Consider the following 23,129-nt stretch of genomic DNA (forward strand, 5'->3'; position numbering starts at 1 on the left):
ATGCTGAGTGCCTCAACAGCGCCCCGCTGGAGCCAGGGGGGTAAATATATTAGCCATGTCGAGCCCGGATTGCGGGACACTTCGGGGGAGCCAGTGCTGGATTGCCTGCAGCTACAGTGGAGGGTGAAGCCTCATTGGGACCCTGAGGTTTCCCTATACTGAGGTAAGTACCCCCCAGGGAACTTTTTTTCGTTACAGGTTCTCTTTAAAGCACTGTCTACTCACTCACAAACAAAATTCTGGACAAAAATTACACTTATTTGCGTGAACAGGTAACTTTAACTTTTGTTATGGCAGCACAACCCTGAAACTCTTTGAAACAGGGAAACTGAAGGGGTTTACGTACAGAGTAGAGGGATTTGCTTGGCGGGCCACCCTATCAACACAGTCCTGCTCTTCATCCGAAGAAGAGATATCAGCTTGCCTGACCACATCACTCTTTCCTTCAAGCAAATTCTCAGCCGATTCCAGTCTCTGTGCCAAATCAAGTCCTTTCTCAGTCAGGGCATACCTTTGAAGAAGAAGGAAGTCTTTATATTACAAAGTAAAAGATAAGCACTAGTCCTTATTTAATAACATATCTTCAGATTCAAAACTTAAAAGACAAGACACAGAACATTTATATCGTGCATTTCTCCTGGTGGACTCAAAGCACCAGAGCTGCAGCCACTGGGGCGCGCTCTATTGGCATCTAGTTGGGCAAGGCTCTATTGTTAAGGAGCCTTGCCCAAGGTCTCCTCACTGAATAGATGTTGGCTTGCTGGACAAGAAGAGCTGAGATTCGAACCCTGGTCTCCTGTGTCAGAAGCAGAGCCCCTAAGCAGTACACTATTCAGCCAAAAGTACTTTCACATTTTTTTTTTATTAAAAACACAGCAAAAACCAAAATATAAACATAGATCATCATCAATACAAAAGTAATTTGTAATTCAAAGTTATCAAATATTATAGTTCTGCTTCAGTATCCTATAGCTATGACTTTATAACAATTGTAAAAATTCTGTAGAAACGTGTTGGAACCCATGGCAATATATCAATTTGGTATACAGTCATAAGGAAGAGGTTTATGCTATGGTATAGGCCTAATGATGTCTACAATAGGTGGATGACAGGTGGATAAGGCCACCGTGAAGATAAAAAAAAAGTAATTCAGAGCCAGCACTCCTTACTGCTATGCTTTTAATAGAAAGGCAAAACCCAACGTATCAAGGTCATAAATAGAGACGACACCGTATGGAACATGTCCCCTCAAAAAGCTTATTCACTCCTTAAAGAGACTCTGTAACCTCAAAAGCATCCCCTGGGGGGTACTCACCTCGGGTGGGGGAAGCCTCCGGATCCTAATGAGGCTTCCCACACCGTCCTCTGTCCCACGGGGGTCTCGCTGCAGCCCTCCGAACAGCCGGCGACAGACCCGACTGTAAAATCAATATTTACCTTTGCTGGCTCCAGCGGGGGCGCTGTGGCTGCTTTCCGCTCCGAACTACACGGAAATACCCGATCTCAGTCGGGTCCGCTCTACTGCGCAGGCGCCAGAAACTTGCGCCTGCGCAGTAGAGCAGACCCAACGGCGATCGGGTATTTCCGTGTAGTTCGGAGCCGACAGCCGTCAGAGCGCCTGCGCAGGAGCCGGGAAGGTAAATAATGACGTCATCTTGCACGGAGGGCTGCAGCGAGACCCCCGTGGGACAGAGGACGGCGTGGGAAGCCTCATTAGGATCCGGAGGCTTCCCACACCCGAGGTGAGTACCCCCCAGGGGATCTTTTGAGTTTACAGATCCTCTTTAAGCGCACTCGCCTATGACTGCAAAGGTCACTAAATTGTCCACTCTCCATTTCTATCATTAGTTGCTCAGCAAAAAGTCGGCACAAAGAAGGAAGTAATATTTCAGACATCTCTGCAGTGCGTCTAGGCTTACTGCAACAGACGCATTACACAATATGCTTCTGAGCACAAAACTGGAGGTAAAACTACATACTAAGGAGTATTACTACCATCCTACATTGCTGCAGCTCAAAAGAAGTCTTTTCCGTTTAAGGGATGATGCCTGGAGAAAGCTGGCCTCTGTCGTATGAAAAGCCTCCTCCTTTGCACTCCACAATTAACATCTGACATGAAGGTTTAAAGTGACACTGAAGCGAAACAATCCATCTCTAAGTTAGCCAATAAATGGTATCATCCTGATTCAAAACTTCTTGCTTTTACTCATGGCTAACACGGTACAACACTCTACTGCTTCTAATATAATGAATTGTATGTGTAGGATGGATAATTAAAAAGGAAATTAGTAGCAAAGAAGAGAGTCTCATTTTTCAGTTATATACTGTATTTTTGGACTATAAGACTCACTTTTTTCTCCCCCAAAAGTGGGGAAAAAAGTCACTGCATCTTATAGTCCAAATGCAAGGAGTTCCTGACTTGTGAACGCCTGCCAATATGAACCTCCAACCGGTTGCAATGTCGGGGACTCCCTGTACTGTGCCTATGCAGTGGAGGACACAGGGGGACAAATGGAAGACACATGGGGACACAAAGGGGCATAGAGGACACAAGGGACAGAGGCGGAGAGAGAAGGACACTGGGAGATACAAGAGGCACAAGGGGGCATAATCCACAAGATGCTCCTTCACCATGGATGCACCAGGTTTAGTATATTTTCCCCTGTTTTTTGTCCTCTAAACCTAGGTGCGTCTTATGGTCAGGAGCGTCTTCTAGTCCGAACAATATGTTATTTTTTTCTATTTTTTTATTTTTAAGAACAACATTGCATAATTCTCTAATATTTGCAGTTTACAAACTACAAAACTATTTTAAACTATGAAACAGATCAGAGTTAATGATCCGTTGATCTTCCCTGCAGTACAATCTTATCTAAAGTTGTTTTTCACTGTCTCTTTGATGCATAAGCACTTCAGAAAACAGGTGCCATCTTTGCTGTCTTGACCCAAGTTAGGTCAAAGAGCTCAGAGAAGCTCTTTTGCATAGATAACAAGTGAAGTTTCTCAACTGTTCCTGTACTGGAAACAATATGAGATTCACCTTTGCTACTAATGTTCTATTTCTTAGCTGTGCTACACATACAATTCATTATCTCATCAGTTTATTTTCACCGCAGAACCCCTTTAAAATAAAGCTCTGATCAATAGCACAGTAACCTTGTATTTCTGATTTTGGTTTAGTAAATACCAGTAGGTACAAAAAGTACAGTGACTGAACTTCAGCTCACCAAGCAGGAAAATTCCATCTAACATTTTTCAACGTAAAAACGTACAACATTCTATTCTCTATTAAAATACTGCATTCAGTTGTGAGTACATACAGTTGTAAATTCCAGGCTGTATATGACATGTGTTACATAACTGGCTGTGTGCATTTATAGTAGAGACTGACGTCATTGCAAAACACTACACACACACACACACACAGGGCCCTGATTTACAAAGGCATTCCCTGAGATCCATCAGCATCCCCAGCACAGAAACCAGAAGTGAGGGCTGGTGCACCCCGAGCGGCTTTTTCAGCGTTTCTGCAGCCGTTGGCGGCTGCGGATCCGTTTGGTCAATGTATCTCAATGGGGTGGTGCACACCAGAGCGGGAGGCATTTTGCAGAAACGAAAAATGCCTGGGTGAGGCATTTTTTGGATTTCGGATGCGTTTCTGCCTCAATGTTAAGTATAGGAAAAACGCAAACCGCTCTGAAAAACGCCTGTTCAGAGCGGTTTTGCCGGCGTTTTTGTTACAGAAGCTGTTCAGTAACAGCTTTACTGTACCAATATATGAAATCTACTATACTGAACACCGCAGCAGCAATCCGCAAAACGCTAACAAAACGCCATAGAAAAATAAAAAAAAGCGTTTCAAAATCTGCTAGCATTTTGCGGATCTGCTAGAGGTTTTTGGTGTGCACCAGGCCATAGTCAGCAAACTGGGAGTGGAGTCATTCAAAGTATGTACTTGCCATCCTCATCTGGGTCATGAAATATCGCAGTGAGGGACTATAGGTGAATAGGTCATGCAATTATGATCACTCCACTACTAATTCAGAGGATTGGCCACCGGGAGACTTGGGTGAAGGATACAGCCGGTATGGCTTATCCTGCTACTGCACAAGTTCCCGGCGACGTTAAATACTATTCCCACTCTAGGTCGACGTGAATATTGGGGAATGAAATAATTTCGCTTCCAGCAATTTCTGGAGGCCGAATTATAGTGTTTTATAAGTAACTTAAGCTCAGTCGTCTGACGGCGCTGAAGTTACTCACTGTGCGCCGATATAGCAGTAATTCCTATTACGGTCCATGGTGGCGCCGGCTGCTCCCAAGTCTCCTGCGCTGGATTGGAAGTGTTCGAGCGGGAGGTTTCTGTTTAAGAATAGTGTTTGGTTTGGCAATTGTAAAATATTAGTATCATTTACTGATATTTTACTATCCTAATTGCACTGCAAAAGTGTAGAATATCGGTAATTTTACCAATATTCTACTATTGGCTATTTCTGTGTGCTCTTTTTGCAAGTATGCCTGTCCACCCCCGACCCCTCTCCTCATACAGACTGGCAAGCAGAATCTCTAAATAGGTAAGTCACCTTTCCCTGCTCCAGCGACACATCATCCTTCTGTCTCCACAGTTGAAGTTTCTATGGCTTTGGTGGAGTCTCTCAGCAAGTAACCTTTAGGTGCATGCCGGCAGTTCACATGATGAGAGACGCCACTGGAGCCATGGCGACAGGATGATGAGGTGAGAAAAAAGAAATACGTGTAATTGGAGCACGAAGAAGTGACTTACCCTCTCTGCAATTCAGAGGGCCTGATGTGGGATCTCCATGAGGCCTTCCCTGTGCCCTCTTATTGCGAGATGGTCCCACAGAGCCTGAGGAAGTTGCTTTGTGAGTAATCCTACCCTGCTACCACTGCACGATAGTAAGTGATGCTAAATTTACAGACAGCTTTATTTATGTACTTGCTGAACAAACTTAGTGACTTACCTGGCTGGGCTGTGAGTTTTGATGACCAGCTCTTTCTGGATTAATGTACTGACAGAAGACCAGGCTGTATATTTACTGTTGGGGTCACTCTGCACAAGAGAACAAACACCTGAGTTTTATAGCATAAATATAATTAAATTGAAAAATTGCTACATTGTTAAAATACAAGAAGCACATTTTAAAAATTGTAGAAGACCCAAACAAACATGGACTTATTGTTGCGGTCATCTATATCACAGGTGTCAAACTCAAGGCCTGTGGGCTGAATGTGGCCCAAGAGAACTTCAAATGTGCATGATTGTAAGCAGTAAGAGAAATGAGGAACTGGAAAGCACCAACCTGCATGGTATGCATGCTCACAGCAAACAGGAAGTTACAGCATATTTACACTTGTACCAACAGTGTCTGGCATTTCCTAGGATATATAGCGGGCCAAGGCCAATATATATGTGCCCTGTGCGCATGCACATGTGCTACCTCCTCATCTCCCGTAGTGATTGGACATATACAGGTACTGGACAGGTCTACAGTTGGCTTGCATGCGTGGCGCACATCTTTGCACTTTCTGGCCACACCTTTGAAAAGTGCAAGCATTCTATTTATCTAAAACAGAGGTTAGCTGCTTGAAGCTGCCACTCCTAACACCATCCTTGGGTATCCTACAATACAAATGGAACGGCCAGGTTGCTGTCAGCACATTCATGGACTAAAATACAGGTAGTTTCCAGTTAATTAACAGCGTGGCCACCAACTTGAACTGTATTTTATATTTTGGCTCCTTATGTGATTAAGTTTGATGCCTCTCATCTAAATCGTTGACAAATGTAACACTCAAAATCACTGAACATTGTTGACTGATTAGCAGCAAGCCAAAGGATTTCAGGAAGACTTGATGACAAATAGTTAAATCAGACAGAAATTCAAAATCAGTTGACAGAATGGGAGCCTTAAAGGGACACTTAAGTCAAACAAAAAAAATGAGTTTTACTCACCTAGGGCTTCCAATAGCCCCCTGCAGCTGTCCGGTACCCTCGCCGTCTCCCTCCGATCCTCCTGGCCCCCCCGGCAGCCACTTCCTGTTTCGGTGACAGGAGCTGACAGGCTGGGGACGCGAGTGATTCTTCGCGTTACTGGCCACTATAGCGCCATCTAAGCTGCTATAGCATATATCCTATACCATATAGCAGCATAGAGGGTGCTAATGTGTCTGGGAACGTGAAGAATGACTCGCGTCCCCAGCCTGTCAGCTCCTGTCACCGAAACAGGAAGTGGCTGCCGGCGGGGCAGGAGGATCGGAGGGAGACAGCGAGGGTACCGGACAGCTGCAGGGGGCTATTGGAAGCCCTAGGTGAGTAAAACTCATTTTTTTTGTTTGACTTAAGTGTCCCTTTAATTCATATAGCAGATTACAGCGTGCTAGCAATGTATAACGTGGGAAGTAGAGGTGTAAGTTATGGAGGCGTAAGTTATAGTGCTTCATACAAAGAACAGGAAGTAGGTAAGCTCACCAACGTGAATGACTTGTCACAGAGTGACTGGGCTTCCCTCTGCAGCTCTGCTTTGCTCATGTAACCTTTTGTGTTTGGCTTCTGGAGAATAAAAACACAATTCATGTTAAATTACCATCTCGTCTACTCAGCATTTAATATTATAGCAATCAGAAGAAAATGATGAAAGCCCCTCTAAGTTTTGTCATATTGGTGCTTTTATGCAAATTATGGATGAACTATAAATAGTCGATCAATCTACAACAGGGCAGACCAGGACATTGTACAAGCAAAACAGATTTAAAAAAAAAAAAAAAAAAGGATTTTCTCTGATAATTCTTTCAGGGCTGGTGCACACCGAGCGGCTTTTTGGGCGTTTTCAGATCCGCTTGCGGCTGCGGATCTGCTTGGTCAATGTATCTCAATGGGGTGGTGCACACCAGAGCGGCAGGCGTTTTGCAGAAACGAAAAATGCCTGGGTGAGGCATTTTTTGGATTGCGGATGCGTTTCTGCCTCAATGTTAAGTATAGGAAAAACGCAAACCGCTCTGAAAAACGCCTGTTCAGAGCGGTTTTGCAGGCGTTTTTGTTACAGAAGCTGTTCAGTAACAGCTTTACTGTAACAATATATGAAATCTACTATACTGAAAACCGCAGCAGCAATCCGCAAAACGCTAGCAAAACGCCATAGAAAAATAAAAAAAAGCGTTTCAAAATCTGCTAGCGTTTTGCGGATCTGCTTGCGGTTTTTGGTGTGCACCAGCCCTCAGTTGACAAGCTGACATAAAGAACATGATTTAAGGAAACCTAAAGTGAGAAAAATATGGATGCAGCCATCTTAATTCTCTATTTAAAAAAAATGCCACCAGTTTGCCTGACTCAGTGCTAATACTCTGCCTCTTAGCCAGGCAGCAGGCATTGTTTATAAGAGAATGAAGATGGCAGCCTATGTATTCTTGTTACTTCCGGTTTTTAAAATTGCTGTGAAATCTAACTGTTTAGCACATACAGCCAACATCACATTGTCACATACAAGGCATAAGTTCCCATGCAAGCAAGAAAAAAAAAAAAACAGAGGCACCAGAAGTAAGGTATAATAAAGCAGTACCTGTGAAAACATACTATGGTAAGTATGATGGTTGGTGAAAGATACAGGTGATGCCCCAGTTATCTTAAACATGCCTTGGGAAAAACTCGCGTATAAGCATAAAACATTTGCTGAAAAGTTACCCCCTTGGCTTATATGCGAGTCAGTGGAGCAAAACAGATGGTGGAGCAGGTTTTGTTAATGGCAGTGGAGCATAAGGATTGTGCACTAGTGACCCTGCTCTTACCAGCTTGCGCCCTGCTGTGTCTGTACCCCCCATCCCCTGCAACATGGTGTGCAGAGTGCGCTGCTCAAGACTACCTGTGTCCCCTGGCTTGTGGAATGGAGCATGCAAGCAATGTGTCAGTGGTGCAATGATTGGGGATTCTTCCTGTGTGGCGAACGCTGTGTCTAATATCTATGACGCCATCTAGTGGTTTCTTGAGACACAGATGTAAGATCCTGGAGCACATCTGGCTATGGAGAGATGGGGGCTGACTTGTACTGGGGCAGTGATCTGCAAACTTGGCTCTCCAGCTACAAGTCCCACAATGCATTTGCCTTTATGAACCATGACTGTGGCTGTCAGACTCCTGCAATGCATTGTGGGACTTGTAGTTCCTTAACAGTTGGAGAGCCAAGTTTGCAGATCACTGTACTGAGGGAACATCTGGCTACTGTGGAGCAGGCTATATTGGGGAGGGGGCTTATATGCTAATCAATCACTTTTTCCTGGTTTCTGAGGGAAAAGTGGGTACCTCAACTTATACACAGGTTGGCTTATATGCGAGAGAAAGAAAGAAAAGCCCTATGTATTCTATCCTGCTTACCTTACTGTCTCTGTAAAGTGTTAGGAGCACAGCGTAGCCTCCTGATCGCTTCTGAGGAACATACTCCCGCTGCTTTTTCCCATCTGCTTTCTTCTTCTTCTTCTGCCACAGCAAAAACAAACATACATTATTTAATGATCATTAGACACATAACGAATATATTCAGATCTTAATTAGCTACCAGCTCTTTATAGCTTTCCGAGGCTTGGGACTTGGCCGTTTCCTTTTTATATTGAGGGCCATTTCACAAATACCGTGTTATGTCGCCATGTGGTATGCTCCCCTGTTGCAAGGGCAATGAAAGCCATGCTTACACGATGCATTGCACCAGAAGTAGTCAGATTGCCAAAAACCTGTCACAAATTCGTCTGTGCTTTACCGCGTGATCTATGCCTACCGCATGGATTATGCAGTAATGCAAGCCTATGGCAATGCAGTAAGTGTAACAGACGGAGATGCACAGATTGATGGGAATCCTGGTGATGAACTTCCTGTCCAGCAGGCAGTATATCACTGAATGGGGGAGGAAGGAGGGCTGACCAATGCATATGACCTTGTTGATGCAGTCTGCTACAGGGTACTATGAACTACGGATTCATCCGGGGATCCCATGGCAGGCTGCCATGCCATGGGGTCACAGCATCGCACATGTGTGAAACCAGCCTTAAAGGGCTAATAAATCAATGCAGCTGGAGCAGTCAGTCTGCGCAGTTTTCCTGAAAACTAATTAGAAGTCATAAAAGCTGTGTGGCTGGTGCAACCAATACTGATACCAGGACAGTGATAAAAAGTTAGCTCTGCTGGCTGCCCATCACTTCAATTCACAACGCCTTACCGCATTCAGTACTAAAAATTACACACTAGTGAGGTAAATACTTCAATAAATGCCAATTCACAAAGATTAGAGCATGCGGTAAAATAAAGTGAGCGGCTTAGTATTTATCTCCAGCCTGGAGCCGCCAGCAACTAACAATCAGCCATTCGGTAAGGTTATACTATAGGAGGGAGGAAACAGAGCAGAGAAACGTGAAAACTAATTAAACTGTTCAGGAAAATAAGGTTAGTAATAAAAACATATTTCCTGAATTTCACAATATTATATAGTACAGTCATTAAAAACAGTAAGATACTAATGGTTTTGATCACATACAAATTTTGTTAATTTTACGCAGCTTGGACTTTACTCGTCAGTATAATAACAAAAGATGCTGTCTGTATCAGATCTTGCTTCCATTTTCCCTGCACTGCAATAATCCATCAAACAGCAAATGAAATACTGGATGAGGTAAAAATCTTCCCCCTTTGTGTCTCCTTCTGTCATCTGTGTGCCTCCTTCAGTCCTCCTCGGCCCCCTTCTTTCTCCTGTGCCTCAACCTGTCCCTCATTGTTCCTCCTTATGCCCCCCTTTGTGCCTCCTTCAATCCCCCTGTGCCTCCTTCTGGCCCTCATGCCTTCTTCTGTCCCCCTGTACCGCCCGCTTCCCCTCTGTGTACCTCCTTCTGCCCTCCTGTGCCTCCTTCTGTCCTCCTTTGTGTCTCATTCTATACCCCATTGTGCCTCCTTTTGTCACCCATTGTGCCGCCTCCTGTTCCCTTGTGCCTCCTTCTGTCCCCCTGTGCCTCCCTATGTCACCCTGTGTGCCTTATTCAGTACCCTTGTGCCTCCTCCTGGCCCCCTTTGTGTTTCCTTCTTTCTTCCTTTGTGCCTCATGAAAGTGGAGCCATGCCTGTGTGTATTTTTTTGGTGAAACACTGCCGCAGTAAGTGTAATTTCTGGTGAACTGCTGCTGCAATGATTATTTTCTGGTGAAATGCTGGTGCATTACAATTATTTTTTGGTGAAACAATGCCGCATTCCAATTATTTGCACATGGCCGCCACGTGTGTGTGTGCGTGTGGGGGGGGGGGGGGGGGCTTAGGCGCCACAGGCTTTCTCGCCTGGAGTGACAAAATGGCTAGAGGCGCCCCTGGGTAGAGGAGTGAAAGAGGAAGAGTCACTCACTCACCATGCATACATGGAATCTGTGGCTGCTCACTCGGAGTCCGTTCTTTGCTTGAGGAAGAGGAGAGGAGGAGCCAGGCCCCGGCCTGCCAGGCTGCCAAAGATTATTACTGGCTGGCTGCATGGCTAACTGAAGGGGGCAGTGCTAAGTGCCTGACATAGAGGTGGTGCCATGCGATGAGCAGTGGAACAGCGTGACGCGACGCAATGCCGGTATGTTTAGTGGGATAAAGCCGCTAGCAGTCCTGGCACATACGCTGAGCCATGGAGCAGCATAGTGACGCGGCGTAACAGCGGTATGTGTGGGAGTGAGGAGTGGGACACTGCAGTTAAAGCCGCTGGCAGTCCTGGCACATACGCTGAGCCATGAAGCAACATAGTGACGCGGCGTAACAGCGGTATGTGTGGGAGTGAGGAGTGGGACACTGCAGTTAAAGCCGCTGGCAGTCCTGGCACATACGCTGAGCCATGAAGCAACATAGTGACGCGGCGTAACAGCGGTATGTGTGGGAGTGAGGAGTGGGACACTGCAGTTAATGCCGCTGGCAGTCCTGGCACACATGGGCCCCTCAGCTCACGGGCAACCGCGGGCCCTACGCCACTGTCTGTGGTCATATTTGGGAGATTGCAAAAACCATCCAACATAAAGGAGCAGGAGGAGTTTTGCCTTGATGAATGGGCAAAAATCCCAGTGACAATATGTGGCAAAGCTCATAGAGACCTAAACAAAGCAACTTGCAGCTGTAATTGCTGCAAAAGTTGGCCCCACAAAGTACTGACTTTAGGGGGGGTAAATAGCTATGTACGCTGAAATTGTCAGTTATTTTGTTATTTGCTTTACAATAAACCAGGGCCGTATTTAGAATAAAGCACTGTAGACACGTGCCTACAGGCACCTGATAATGGAAAGGCGGCTCACTCCCGTCTCCAAGTGCCTCTATCCTTCCCATCCCAAGTGGCGCATAGATGAGAGTTAATCACTCACTTTGAGCATTCCACTGACAAGATCTCCATTCAGTTGGGGGCACCTCTAGCTTAGTATTAGGTAGCCAGAGGTACACTCAGTATTAGGGGACACCTGTGGCTACCTACACTGGGCAGGGGAAGTATAGGAGAAGTGACAGCAGGGCCGGCCAGCCCATTTGCGGTGCAGTTCAATGGGGGGTTTGTAGGTTTGTGGAGGGCAAAGTGTATGGTGCCAGGATATTTGTACCTATAGGCTCCTATGAGGTAAATTCGGGACGACAATAAACCAAATAAAACATCTTCAAAGTCATAGGCATGTTCTGTCAATGAATTGGTGCAAGCTCTCAGAATTTACGATGCCTCTGAGACAGTCCAACTCCCAGATCTGTGAGCATGGTATAAAATAAGGATTCTTATCTCAGCTAATAACCTCCCACCCCATTTAGATGTTCTGTGTCTTCAGACACTCCCTCTGAGGTGTATACTAGGAACTGCACTGTCTTATCATTTACTCCTCCAATCGCTGAGTCACCTCAGCCACAAGTGTTCAGAGGGTGTTTCTGATAAGCAGCTAGGCAGGGAAATAAATGGAAGTGCAGGAATATATTATAGATAAAAAGAATTCCCAGCATGCAACTGTTTGGCACTGACTACTAAAGGGCCAGTGCTCCTAAAGTATGTGATAACGCCCCAAAAAAAGTTTTGCAAGTTTTGAATGCAGGATTAGCATCTTTATCACTTAACCGGTTCAGCGCCGCAGTGGCGAAAATCTCATGCATCCGAGCAACGTTCACCTCCCATTTATTCGCCTATAACTTTATTGCTACTTATCACAATTAATTGATCTATATCTTGTTTTTTCCGCCCCTAATTAGGCTTTCTTTGGGTAGTACATTTTGCTAAGAATTATTTTTTTCTAAATCCATTTTAACAGGAAGATTAAGAAAGAAATGAAAAAAATGCATTATTTCTCAGTTTTTGGCCATTATAGTTTGAAATTAATATATGCTACCGTAATTAAAACTCATGTATTTTATCTGCCCATCTGTCCCGGTTATTACACCGTTTAAACTATGTCCCTATCACAATTTATGGTGCCGATATTTAGAAATAAAGGTGCATTTTTTCAATTTGTGTCCATCACTATTTATAAGCTTATAATTTTAAATAATATAATAACATGCTTTCTTGACATGCATATTTAAAAAGTTCAGACCCTTGGGTAACTATTTATGATGTTTTTGTTGTTTTTTTATTGTATTTTTTTTTTAAAAAAATGTTTTAATAAAAAGTGTATGTGGGTAATTTTTGGTGTGGGAGGGAAATTGCTAATTTTAAGTGTAAGATAAAGTAAGTGTAAGGGCCCGTTCAGACTACAAAGTGCGGACCGCAACGCATGCGGACCGCAACGCGTACGAACGCACGCCATCCGCGTTCGTATGCGTTGCGTGGCTGATCCCATCACTGAAAAGTGAATGGGACAGCCGCGCGTTTTTGTAAAATCTGCGTGCAGCATGCGTTCCCGGACCGCACAGGTCCGGAACGCATGCTGTGTGAACATCAGACATTGCACTCTATGCAATGTCTGATGTCGTGCGTGTCGGCCCCCCCGCACGCGTTTCCAAAACGCATATGGAAACGCGTGCAGTGTGAACGGGCCCTAAGTGTAAGATAAAGTAATTGTTTAATTAAAACTGTGTGGGTGCAGTTTACTATTTGGCCACAAGATGACCACAGTGAAAAAAGTCCTGGATGCAAACGATGTCGCATCCAGGAACTAAGAAGAAGAGAAGTTGTTTCCTGGGGGCAGAAATACCGCGCTCTCTGGATAGAAAGTGTCGGTATTTCTGCGGGGAAGTTAGATCGGTGAATGGGAATTATATTCCCATTCACTGATCGAGGGGCTAGCGGCGGGTGCGCGCCCGATCGCGTGCACCACGCAGGCAAAGCAGCAGTGCCTATCTGGACGAGGAAGCTCGTCCAGATAGGCCGAACTGGTTAATACACTCAGACCAGTTGCTGTTGAAATTTGATTTTTATGGTGACAATACCACTTTAAGGCATCTTAATGACATGTATTTATGCTTGAAAAAAAATCTATGTATTCCACTTTGATGTTGCATGTATAAAGCTGTCTGTACCATCAGCCTGCAAGGTAACAGGATTTAATCCCGACGAAGGCTGCAAAGCCGAAAGCTTGCTTATTCTTATTCTTTTTAGTTAGCTAATAAATGGTATCATCATGATTTAAAAACTTCTTTCAAAATAACAAGGTGATCGTCACCACATTTGAATGAAACACTGTTAGTGTCTAATTCAAACAGAAGCTATTTATTGAGATAAAACAAATCATAAAATAACACTCACATCGTGGGACCTGTACAACTAAATCCAGGACCACATCGCGGGACCTGTACAACCCAGAATATATCAAATCGCCTTGAGGTGTGAGTGTAGTACATGCCAGCATAGCAATAGATGAAACCTTTTCGAGATTCTAATTCTGACCGGTTTCGGCTCTATGCCACCAGAGGTCGCTCACTGTAGCTGAAGCATTGTCCTGCAGACTTTACTTACTGAGGGGGATGGGCCCTGGGGTTGGCCGCCTGGCAGGTTTCCATCCATTATAGATGGAGGTACAAATGGATCTCTCTGCTGTGTTCTGTCTGTAGCTCCGGACTGTGGAAGAGAATGAATTGGAGCATTGGCACCTACAAAAGGAATGGTACATTTTAGGATAACATCGTTAAAGCAGAGATCTAAAAATACCTTCTAGCTGCTTAGCAAACACAGTGCTCAGATGTTACTTTTGGAGTGAAAGAATGCTTTTGCATTTAACAGGCAAACCTACCGGGAAACTACTGCAAACCTAAGGAAAAACTTGTACTTGCCTAAAAAAAAAAAAGCGATTTACATCTATGGCGTAAGGTGTTATTCCTCATGTAACTATAAGCGCATTATATTATTATTACGGTAAACTAAGCATTAGCATAAAAAACAAATTTAGTATCAATTTGTATCTACGTATGGTTTTCTAAAGCTTTCTCGATGTTCAAATTCCACTTCTTTATCACCATGACAATACACTCGTGTAGTCTAGTGCAAAGATCTCCAATCCACCTGCATGAGCCTAATATCTAGATATAGAGGCGGTTACACTACTCTATATGCTGCTAACGCATTTTTTGTATTGACCTGAGGAAGCAGGCCATGACCCGCGAAACGCGTTGTCAATTTTTTGAATAAATATTTTTCCAGTTGTACTGGTGTGTGCATCTTCTGGAGAGGTAAGCGATTATCTCATTTAAACACTATGTTCTAAAATTTGAACACCCATATATTTTGGGCGCCTCCACCCCACCCTTCTATCAGTTAGGCCTCCTTTGGAGGTAATAGCTTTGCAGTTTTTCTGGAAAGTATATTGTACTACAGAAGAGCGACAGTCCAGTATCCAGCAGGACCTACAGCACTGAGTGGGGATGGTGAATACCCTGCAGGCTTATACGATGGTTGCAGGAACTGCAACCCCCTTTTGTGAGTATATAATCATATATACTTTTGTCCCTCTACACCGAACAATACTGCACCGTTCCTGATCTCTCTCTACTTCTCATTTCGGTGCTCCTGGTCCCTACATGCAGGGATAATTTATTACTTCTTTAAGCCCAACTCAGGCACAAACATTTTCCTTGTCCTGTGTGGGCAGTCAGCGGCAGAGCTTGTTGTCAAGTGTGTGTACATGATAAAGAGATTGATTAAAAGAAAAACCCACTTGATTTTCTCAGCTAATCGTCATTTCAATCCAATCATTTTATCGGATAGGAGGAGAATCAATACCGCAACAAGGCCCCCATATCAATCTTTTGGTTGATTTCCTGCCAATATCTGTCAAAAGGTTTGACCGATTATGATGGAAAATCTCAATCCCAAGGGCTCAACCAGGTGTGCAGCGGTAATGGGGTTTGATATCCCGACCACCAACAGATCCCAGTCACCATCCCCTCAAGTGTATATGTGTCCCCATCATGCCCGTGTGCAGTGTTGCATGGGCACCGGTCACGCCCGTACAAAGCCTGGCCTTCTCCGGTGTCCGGCATAAGCACAAGTGCCTGTACCATGTGGCTCCGGTGCATGTAGAGACTTAACTACATTCGTCAGTGTCACAGTCGCTGATGCCAGACACTATAGCGTTCTGACCGGTGTGATCATACAACGATGCACATGGGCATTGGGTGGGGGATACACACAAGCATTATCACTCAGTTGACGTGGAAGCAGGTCGATTTAAAATAGATTTCACACTGAAATCTATTAGAAATTGGTGTGCAGTGCGTGGACAGCCATTTGACTCCTCTCTGATCACATTTGATCAGAGACGGATCGAATGGTCATTCTGGTAGCATATCAAGTGTTCTATGGCCACTTTAGAGTCTCCTAATCAACCACTTTCTGCAGCTCAGAAAGCACAGCATTCTTTATGTGTACCCGATCCCTTGTAGTCTGAACAGCATGACAATGCCTAGCAAAGCAGCAACAAAACAAGCCCCATCCTCCAAGCCTCTTGTTTTCTCCTCCATTTCAGCTGATGCATTTCTTGTGACCAAAAACAGAATGATTAGCTATGAAGAACTCATTTGACAAAAAATTAACAGTAGAGGCAGTCCCCTACTTACAAACGAAACCAGTTACAGCATTTCAGAGAGACAAAGTTGTCTTCATGTACAACATATACAATACCGGTTTTTTTTCTATTACATATTTGTGTTATTAAATATTACACTATTGTTTTAACTGTTATGAGTAGTTGAAAGCGCATTGAAAACAACAACAAAAAATAGCTTATACAACATGTCCAAATCCAGTGGTCAGAAAGTAAATTATCTATCCACATTTCACCATGTTTAACATATGGTTCACCTTACAAACAATCTCCCCAAATTGAACTGGTTTGCAAGTAGGGGACCACCTGTATATGTATAAGGCAGCGAATGAGTGGTATTTTGGGACACTGTACTGTATTCATTTTTGTACAATAGTGCCCACTGGTGGCTTTCAGTGGAATAGTTACCATGGAACAAAAGAATCCTCTGTGGTACCCAGCCGATATATGGATGCCCAAGTCCTCCAGCAATACATGTAGAAGAATATATGCAACCTGAAAACCCTCTGTCACAGGAGCCCTAGTGGCTGACCGCACTTAGCCTTCTAAACGGTGCCAGCGCACAGATCGTGCGAACTCTGGTCGCAGTCAATGCGCAGGAACCGTTAAGAATTAGCCGCAGACAACTCAGAAGGGAGCCTGTGAGACACGGGTAATTACAACGTCACCTACTGGTTCAGAGTAAACTGCCACCACCGCGGTTACTATGGGACCGTGGGGCCCACTAACTGACTGACTAATCCTGCGAATAAAATGGTTAAACACACGATATTCTGTCTAGCCAACAACAAACAAACAGTAGCGTATCTTCAGAGACCCGGGATCATTTCTGTGTGTGCTGATAAGCAGGGTAGCGAAACAGTGAATGACTTGGGGAAAGTCGTTTATTCACGCAATATAAATAATTAATATATACAGGCAATTATGAAAATCAACAATTATTAAAACAGTAATAGCCAGTATGAAAAATAAAAGAAGGGAGAAAAATACTTAGTTCCTGGAAAGATGTCCTTATTGTGGGAAGAATCATAAAGTCCTTGGTTTCAAAGTCCAGAGTTCAGACCAGGTGGATGCCAGCATATCCTCAAGCTGGCATCTGATGAGTGCAAGATGGTTCAGTGTGGAGGACACTGAGTTTGGCTCCTCTGCCATTCTTATGCCCCTGATTCAGTAGGAGGAAGTGAGGGCGGGCCCACACACCCCCTTAGAACATGAGATGAGTCCTGCCCTTGTCCTGGAGACCAGAAATCATGCCTTAACCATATATGGGCTCTATCTCACAGAACCGTACAGGTCAGGGCAGATTTACTAATATTTTCAGGTCTGCCTTGATGTACCCAGCAGTCTGATACCAAACATGAGGGGTGGGACCCCTGTGGTACCATTAGGGCACTGTTGAACTGCCTAACGGGCAGTCTTTACCTCAGAAGGTTCTGAAATGTTCTCAGAACCAAACGCCAGGCAGGGCCCTACCTGCTCTGTTAGTTTGGAGGGTCTGCCAGCCTGGCAACACAGAAAATATGATACATATAGCAGTTTATGGAATATGAGAGACCCCTGGGATTTATACCAGGTCATTCCCAGGCAAAGGTTCTTTGAAGTTGGCAGCAGCAAGCCACATGTCGGCTCCCTGCTGGGAAAAGGAGTCGGAGTGTCTGAGTTTCCTCACTCTAAATTGGTTCTGTCATGGTGTTTGTCACCTTATACCTGATGGATGGGCCATCAGCACAGCTTGAAGCCAGGGACTCTCTGGGCCCAGGCTCATTAGCATATCAAAAGGGCCAACCAGCATTTAGGCTGGGGCTCTCTCTCTGCTGAGAAAAGACTGCAGCTGCCCCTACACACTCAACCCGGATTGTACCGTTTTGAAGCGCAATCGATGCAGGGAATCGAGTGCGATTGCTTTTTCTTCACGGTCGTCCAGGACGCGCCTGCGTCCCCGCAATCGTCCGTGACAGCCCTCCCCCTTGTCCGTGGCTTAGCCACTCATCCGCAAGATGTGTGGCGGCGCCGCTAACCTGGCTGACGGGCCTCGAGTTGCCGGTACGGCGGGAAAACCTATTGGAGCCTGTGGCTCGGTTCCCCTGGACCAGTCGCGGTCTGCTACCCTCAGGGTTGACCCAACATGGACCGTTCTGGACAGGGCGTTTGCGCCACTGCAGTCGGACGTGGTGCCTGCCGGGACTGCTGACAACGGGCAGTGGGTTGGTTAGGTCAACAGCCAGCCCACGCAGGGTTCCCCTGCTGAGTGGCTGTGGACCTAAGGGAACCCCGCGGGAATCCCTGGACCTTCCCAGCTCCTGACAGACGGCACATGCCCTGCAGTAGTTTGCTACATCCCTGTTCATCCGGGGCCAATAAAACTGGTTCCGAATACCGGCGAGTGTCTTGCGGACACCCGAGTGCCCTGTCAGAGGATTACCATGTGCGGATTTCAGCACATGTCCCCTGAACGCACTCGGGACCACAAGCCACTTGGTATTCGCGTGGGATCTACCTGTAGGGGGCTGTACAGACTCACTGTACAGTCTCCCACCTTCCCAGTACACCTTGAAAGCGGCCCCGTCTGCGAGGGGCTCAGCGGCTTGCTGCCTGAGCACCTCCAGGCTTGGGTCACTTTGTAGTGCAGCTGAGAATACGGCGCTGTCAGTTTCAGCCAACTGGCTCATTTCACACGAGGCCAGCGGCTGAAAGGTCTCATCCCTGCGGTCAGAGGAGGGGGAGGAGGCCGGAACCCCCTCCACCTGTTCTGAGCCCAGGTTCTGAGCAGTGCAGCTGCGCGGTACTGCTAGCACCGGTACACTGTCAGAATGGCACAGACGGACAGTACTCAAATCATCATTGCATGCAGTAATGATATTGACAGGTATAGACATTTTTTCATTACAGATAGGTTGTACAGTAAACTCAGGTACAGTTACAGCATCATCACAACAGACAGTCTGTACATCAAACTCAGGTGCCTTTGAAGCAGGCACTATTGAACCTGGTACCCTTGAACTGGGCACAAATTCAACCCACCTCCCCCTGGTGCTCCCCCAAGTGTATAAAGTACCTGGTGGTGGGTGGAGAGTCCGTCTCCTTCCGTGAGCGACAAGGCGGTCGTGGCAGGTTCATAGTAGGACACAAGCTTGCCCAAATCAGTCCCTAGCAACACAGGGACTGGGAGATCCTTCATAACCCCAACAACCCTTTCGTGGACCCCTCCCACTCCCCAATCCAGCTTCACTCTGGCGTGGGCTATGTGGAAAAGGGTGCCCTCTACTCCAGTAAGGGCAAGGGATCGGCTGGAGCTGATGCTCTCCTTTGGCACAAGATGTGAGTGAACTAACGTGATGTCAGCTCCGGTGTCTCGAAATCCGGTGACAACTTTGCCGTTCACTCTAACAAGTTGCTGCTGGTCGGTTCGGTCGCGGATTTCCTTTCCGCGGGCAAACAGGACAAAATCGGATGATCCAGGCTGTGGTTCGCTGGCGGGCTGCCTCTGCTGTGGGTGAGGTGCAGGTGATGCAGATGATCCAGGTGCTGGTGGTGTCTGTCTCCGCTCCGGACAGTCGAATTTCATGTGTCCGGGCTGGCGGCAGTAGTGACAGGTGACCTCTCCAGGCGCTGCGGGCCTGGGTGCAGCAGCTGCGCTGGGTGGCCTCTGTGGCGGACGGCTCACAGGGGCAGGAGGGTCTGCCGAGGTATTGGGCTGACCTCCTCTCCAGCTGGATGGGACAGTTCTGCGTGTATCAGCCACCCGGGTAGTTGCAAAAGTCTCAGCAAGGTCTGCAGCGACAGTGGCTGAAGCCGGCCTGCGTTCTAACACAAACTGTCGTACATCAGCAGGGCAAATGTTCAGAAATTGTTCCAGGACTATCAAGTCCTCCAGGACATCATAAGACCCTTTGGTGAGCCCTAGAGTCCACTGCCGGAGTGTGGTGAGCAAGCTGCTGGCCACATCTCGGTACGAATCAGAAGGCTTTTTCTGCCAGGCCCTAAACTTTTTCCGATAGGCTTCTGGCGTCAGCTGGTACTTAGTAATGATAGCGTCTTTTATAGCAGCATAATCATTATCCTTTTCCGCAGGCAATTCTGCGAAAGCATCAAGCGCTTTGTAGCGCAGCAACGGTGTCAGATGTCTGGCCCACTGGTCTTGGGACAGACGATACTGACGGCATGCTTTTTCAAAAGACCGCAAAAACAAGTCAATGTCAGTGTCTTTTTCAATATTAGCAAATTTAAATTTTGCACTTACGGGTGCTGCAGCTCCTTCAGCAGGGAGGCTGGGCGGTGAACTCCGGCTGGCCTGTTGCACCTTTGCCATGTTGAGCTCATGCTGTCGTCTCTCCCGCGCCTCTGCGGCATCCCTCTCCGCGTGGCGTTCAGCAGCAGCAGCAGCAGCTTTGCGTTCTGCAGATTGGCGCTCCCGTTCCTCTCGTGCTTCCATGTACTGCATGTACTTTTCCAGGTCAGTCTCCATCAGCTTTTGTAATGCCTGCTGCATTACCGGGTCAGCACCCATGGACAGTCCAGTACTGGCCAGTTCCGGGCGAGTAATGTCAGAAACTCTGGGATTGGGGTCCATACTGACAGTCTCTGGCGTAACTGTTGCAACAGGGCCCGCAGGATGCTCAACCTCTGTATGCCTAAGATCTTCAGCCTCTGGTTCCCCTTGATTGTCAGATGGGCTGGTATCCACCTCAGCGGACACTCCCGGCTCCCGCAGTTGCTGGGCATCCCATCTGGACAAGTCTGCTATCAGGTCCCGTTTTGTCTTGCGGAGGATGCCAATGCCCCTCTCTTCGCAAAGATTTTCCAGGTCTGCTAGGCACATGTTCTGGTAGTTCCCGGACATTTCCATGCCAAATAAAATAAAACTTTTGGGGAGGGGTACTGGCTACACAGTCTCTCTGTATATATAAAAAATATATTGCCTTCCAGCTACACCAACGAATTAGTTCGTTTCTCGATAGCGCTAGCGCTATCGCAGATACTTTCAGCACAACACAGATCCCAACCGCTGCCTAACACTGTCACAGGAGCCCTAGTGGCTGACCGCACTTAGCCTTCTAAACGGTGCCAGCGCACAGATCGTGCGAACTCTGGTCGCAGTCAATGCGCAGGAACCGTTAAGAATTAGCCGCAGACAACTCAGAAGGGAGCCTGTGAGACACGGGTAATTACAACGTCACCTACTGGTTCAGAGTAAACTGCCACCACCGCGGTTACTATGGGACCGTGGGGCCCACTAACTGACTGACTAATCCTGCGAATAAAACGGTTAAACACACGATATTCTGTCTAGCCAACAACAAACAAACAGTAGCGTATCTTCAGAGACCCGGGATCATTTCTGTGTGTGCTGATAAGCAGGGTAGCGAAACAGTGAATGACTTGGGGAAAGTCGTTTATTCACGCAATATAAATAATTAATATATACAGGCAATTATGAAAATCAACAATTATTAAAACAGTAATAGCCAGTATGAAAAATAAAAGAAGGGAGAAAAATACTTAGTTCCTGGAAAGATGTCCTTATTGTGGGAAGAATCATAAAGTCCTTGGTTTCAAAGTCCAGAGTTCAGAGTTCAGACCAGGTGGATGCCAGCATATCCTCAAGCTGGCATCTGATGAGTGCAAGATGGTTCAGTGTGGAGGACACTGAGTTTGGCTCCTCTGCCATTCTTATGCCCCTGATTCAGTAGGAGGAAGTGAGGGCGGGCCCACACACCCCCTTAGAACATGAGATGAGTCCTGCCCTTGTCCTGGAGACCAGAAATCATGCCTTAACCATATATGGGCTCTATCTCACAGAACCGTACAGGTCAGGGCAGATTTACTAATATTTTCAGGTCTGCCTTGATGTACCCAGCAGTCTGATACCAAACATGAGGGGTGGGACCCCTGTGGTACCATTAGGGCACTGTTGAACTGCCTAACGGGCAGTCTTTACCTCAGAAGGTTCTGAAATGTTCTCAGAACCAAACGCCAGGCAGGGCCCTACCTGCTCTGTTAGTTTGGAGGGTCTGCCAGCCTGGCAACACAGAAAATATGATACATATAGCAGTTTATGCAATATGAGAGACCCCTGGGATTTATACCAGGTCATTCCCAGGCAAAGGTTCTTTGAAGTTGGCAGCAGCAAGCCACATGTCGGCTCCCTGCTGGGAAAAGGAGTCGGAGTGTCTGAGTTTCCTCACTCTAAATTGGTTCTGTCATGGTGTTTGTCACCTTATACCTGATGGATGGGCCATCAGCACAGCTTGAAGCCAGGGACTCTCTGGGCCCAGGCTCATTAGCATATCAAAAGGGCCAACCAGCATTTAGGCTGGGGCTCTCTCTCTGCTGAGAAAAGACTGCAGCTGCCCCTACACACTCAACCCGGATTGTACCGTTTTGAAGCGCAATCGATGCAGGGAATCGAGTGCGATTGCTTTTTCTTCACGGTCGTCCAGGACGCGCCTGCGTCCCCGCAATCGTCCGTGACACCCTCTAAGCAAAAGGGGAAAAAAAATGCAAAGCACAGCCCTGAAGGAAACTTTAACAGGATTGCTTGGCCAAAATGAAACACCCATAATGCAAAACTTTGAGACTACAGGTGGTCAATGAGATGAAAATAACTCCATCCAGCATGTATGAGAGGTGGAACTGGGCCAATCCAAATCCCAGGGAATGTCATTTGTTTAGTCCAGTTTCAGGCTGCATACAATTTGCACTTGTTTTGCATGAAAGCCATTGCTAGGCTATGTATATTCAGGGTAGTGGGCCTAGCCGTGCAAGTCATTCCTTTGCACCTCTGATAGTGAGGAATTGTATCTAAAGCTGCCGGCTTATAAAGCACCTGTAACTTCTAATGTAAACAGAATCATGACTCGTACATCTATTTGGAGTATTTGTACGTCGCCAATACAAGGTAAGGATTTGCATGGTTGTGTATGTGGTGAGGCAATACAGGACAGCCAGGTAAAACGCACCTGAAGTCTGACATATTTTCTTTTAAACAATGCTAATTGCCTGGGAGCCCTGCTTGTCCTCTGCCTTTACACTTTTAGCCATAGACAAGCATGCAGTTTCTGGCTGAATTTGCGACATGCTTGTTCAGTGGCGTAGCTAGAAATTACGGGGTCCCAT

At 46.2% G+C, this 23,129-nt stretch overlaps 1 protein-coding gene across 8 annotated transcripts in view; it reads right to left on the reverse strand.

The window, feature by feature from the left end:
* Positions 1-23,129, reverse strand: part of MUS81 (MUS81 structure-specific endonuclease subunit) — a 219,811-nt gene that overhangs the window by 39,368 nt on the left and 157,314 nt on the right. For 7 of the 8 annotated variants that reach the window (XM_068260464.1, XM_068260462.1, XM_068260468.1 and 4 more), the window contains 5 exons: positions 13,931-14,064; positions 8,387-8,488; positions 6,491-6,571; positions 4,983-5,071; positions 347-511 (listed from right to left, as the gene is read on the reverse strand). In XM_068260464.1, the coding sequence (XP_068116565.1) occupies positions 347-511; positions 4,983-5,071; positions 6,491-6,571; positions 8,387-8,488; positions 13,931-14,064 (571 nt within the window). The remainder of the gene's footprint in view (positions 1-346; positions 512-4,982; positions 5,072-6,490; positions 6,572-8,386; positions 8,489-13,930; positions 14,065-23,129) is intronic. The other variant, XM_068260469.1, reaches the window with a different exon arrangement.

This window comes from Hyperolius riggenbachi, chromosome 11 (genome assembly GCF_040937935.1).
Source record: "Hyperolius riggenbachi isolate aHypRig1 chromosome 11, aHypRig1.pri, whole genome shotgun sequence".
NCBI classification, from domain to species: Eukaryota; Metazoa; Chordata; class Amphibia; order Anura; family Hyperoliidae; genus Hyperolius; species Hyperolius riggenbachi.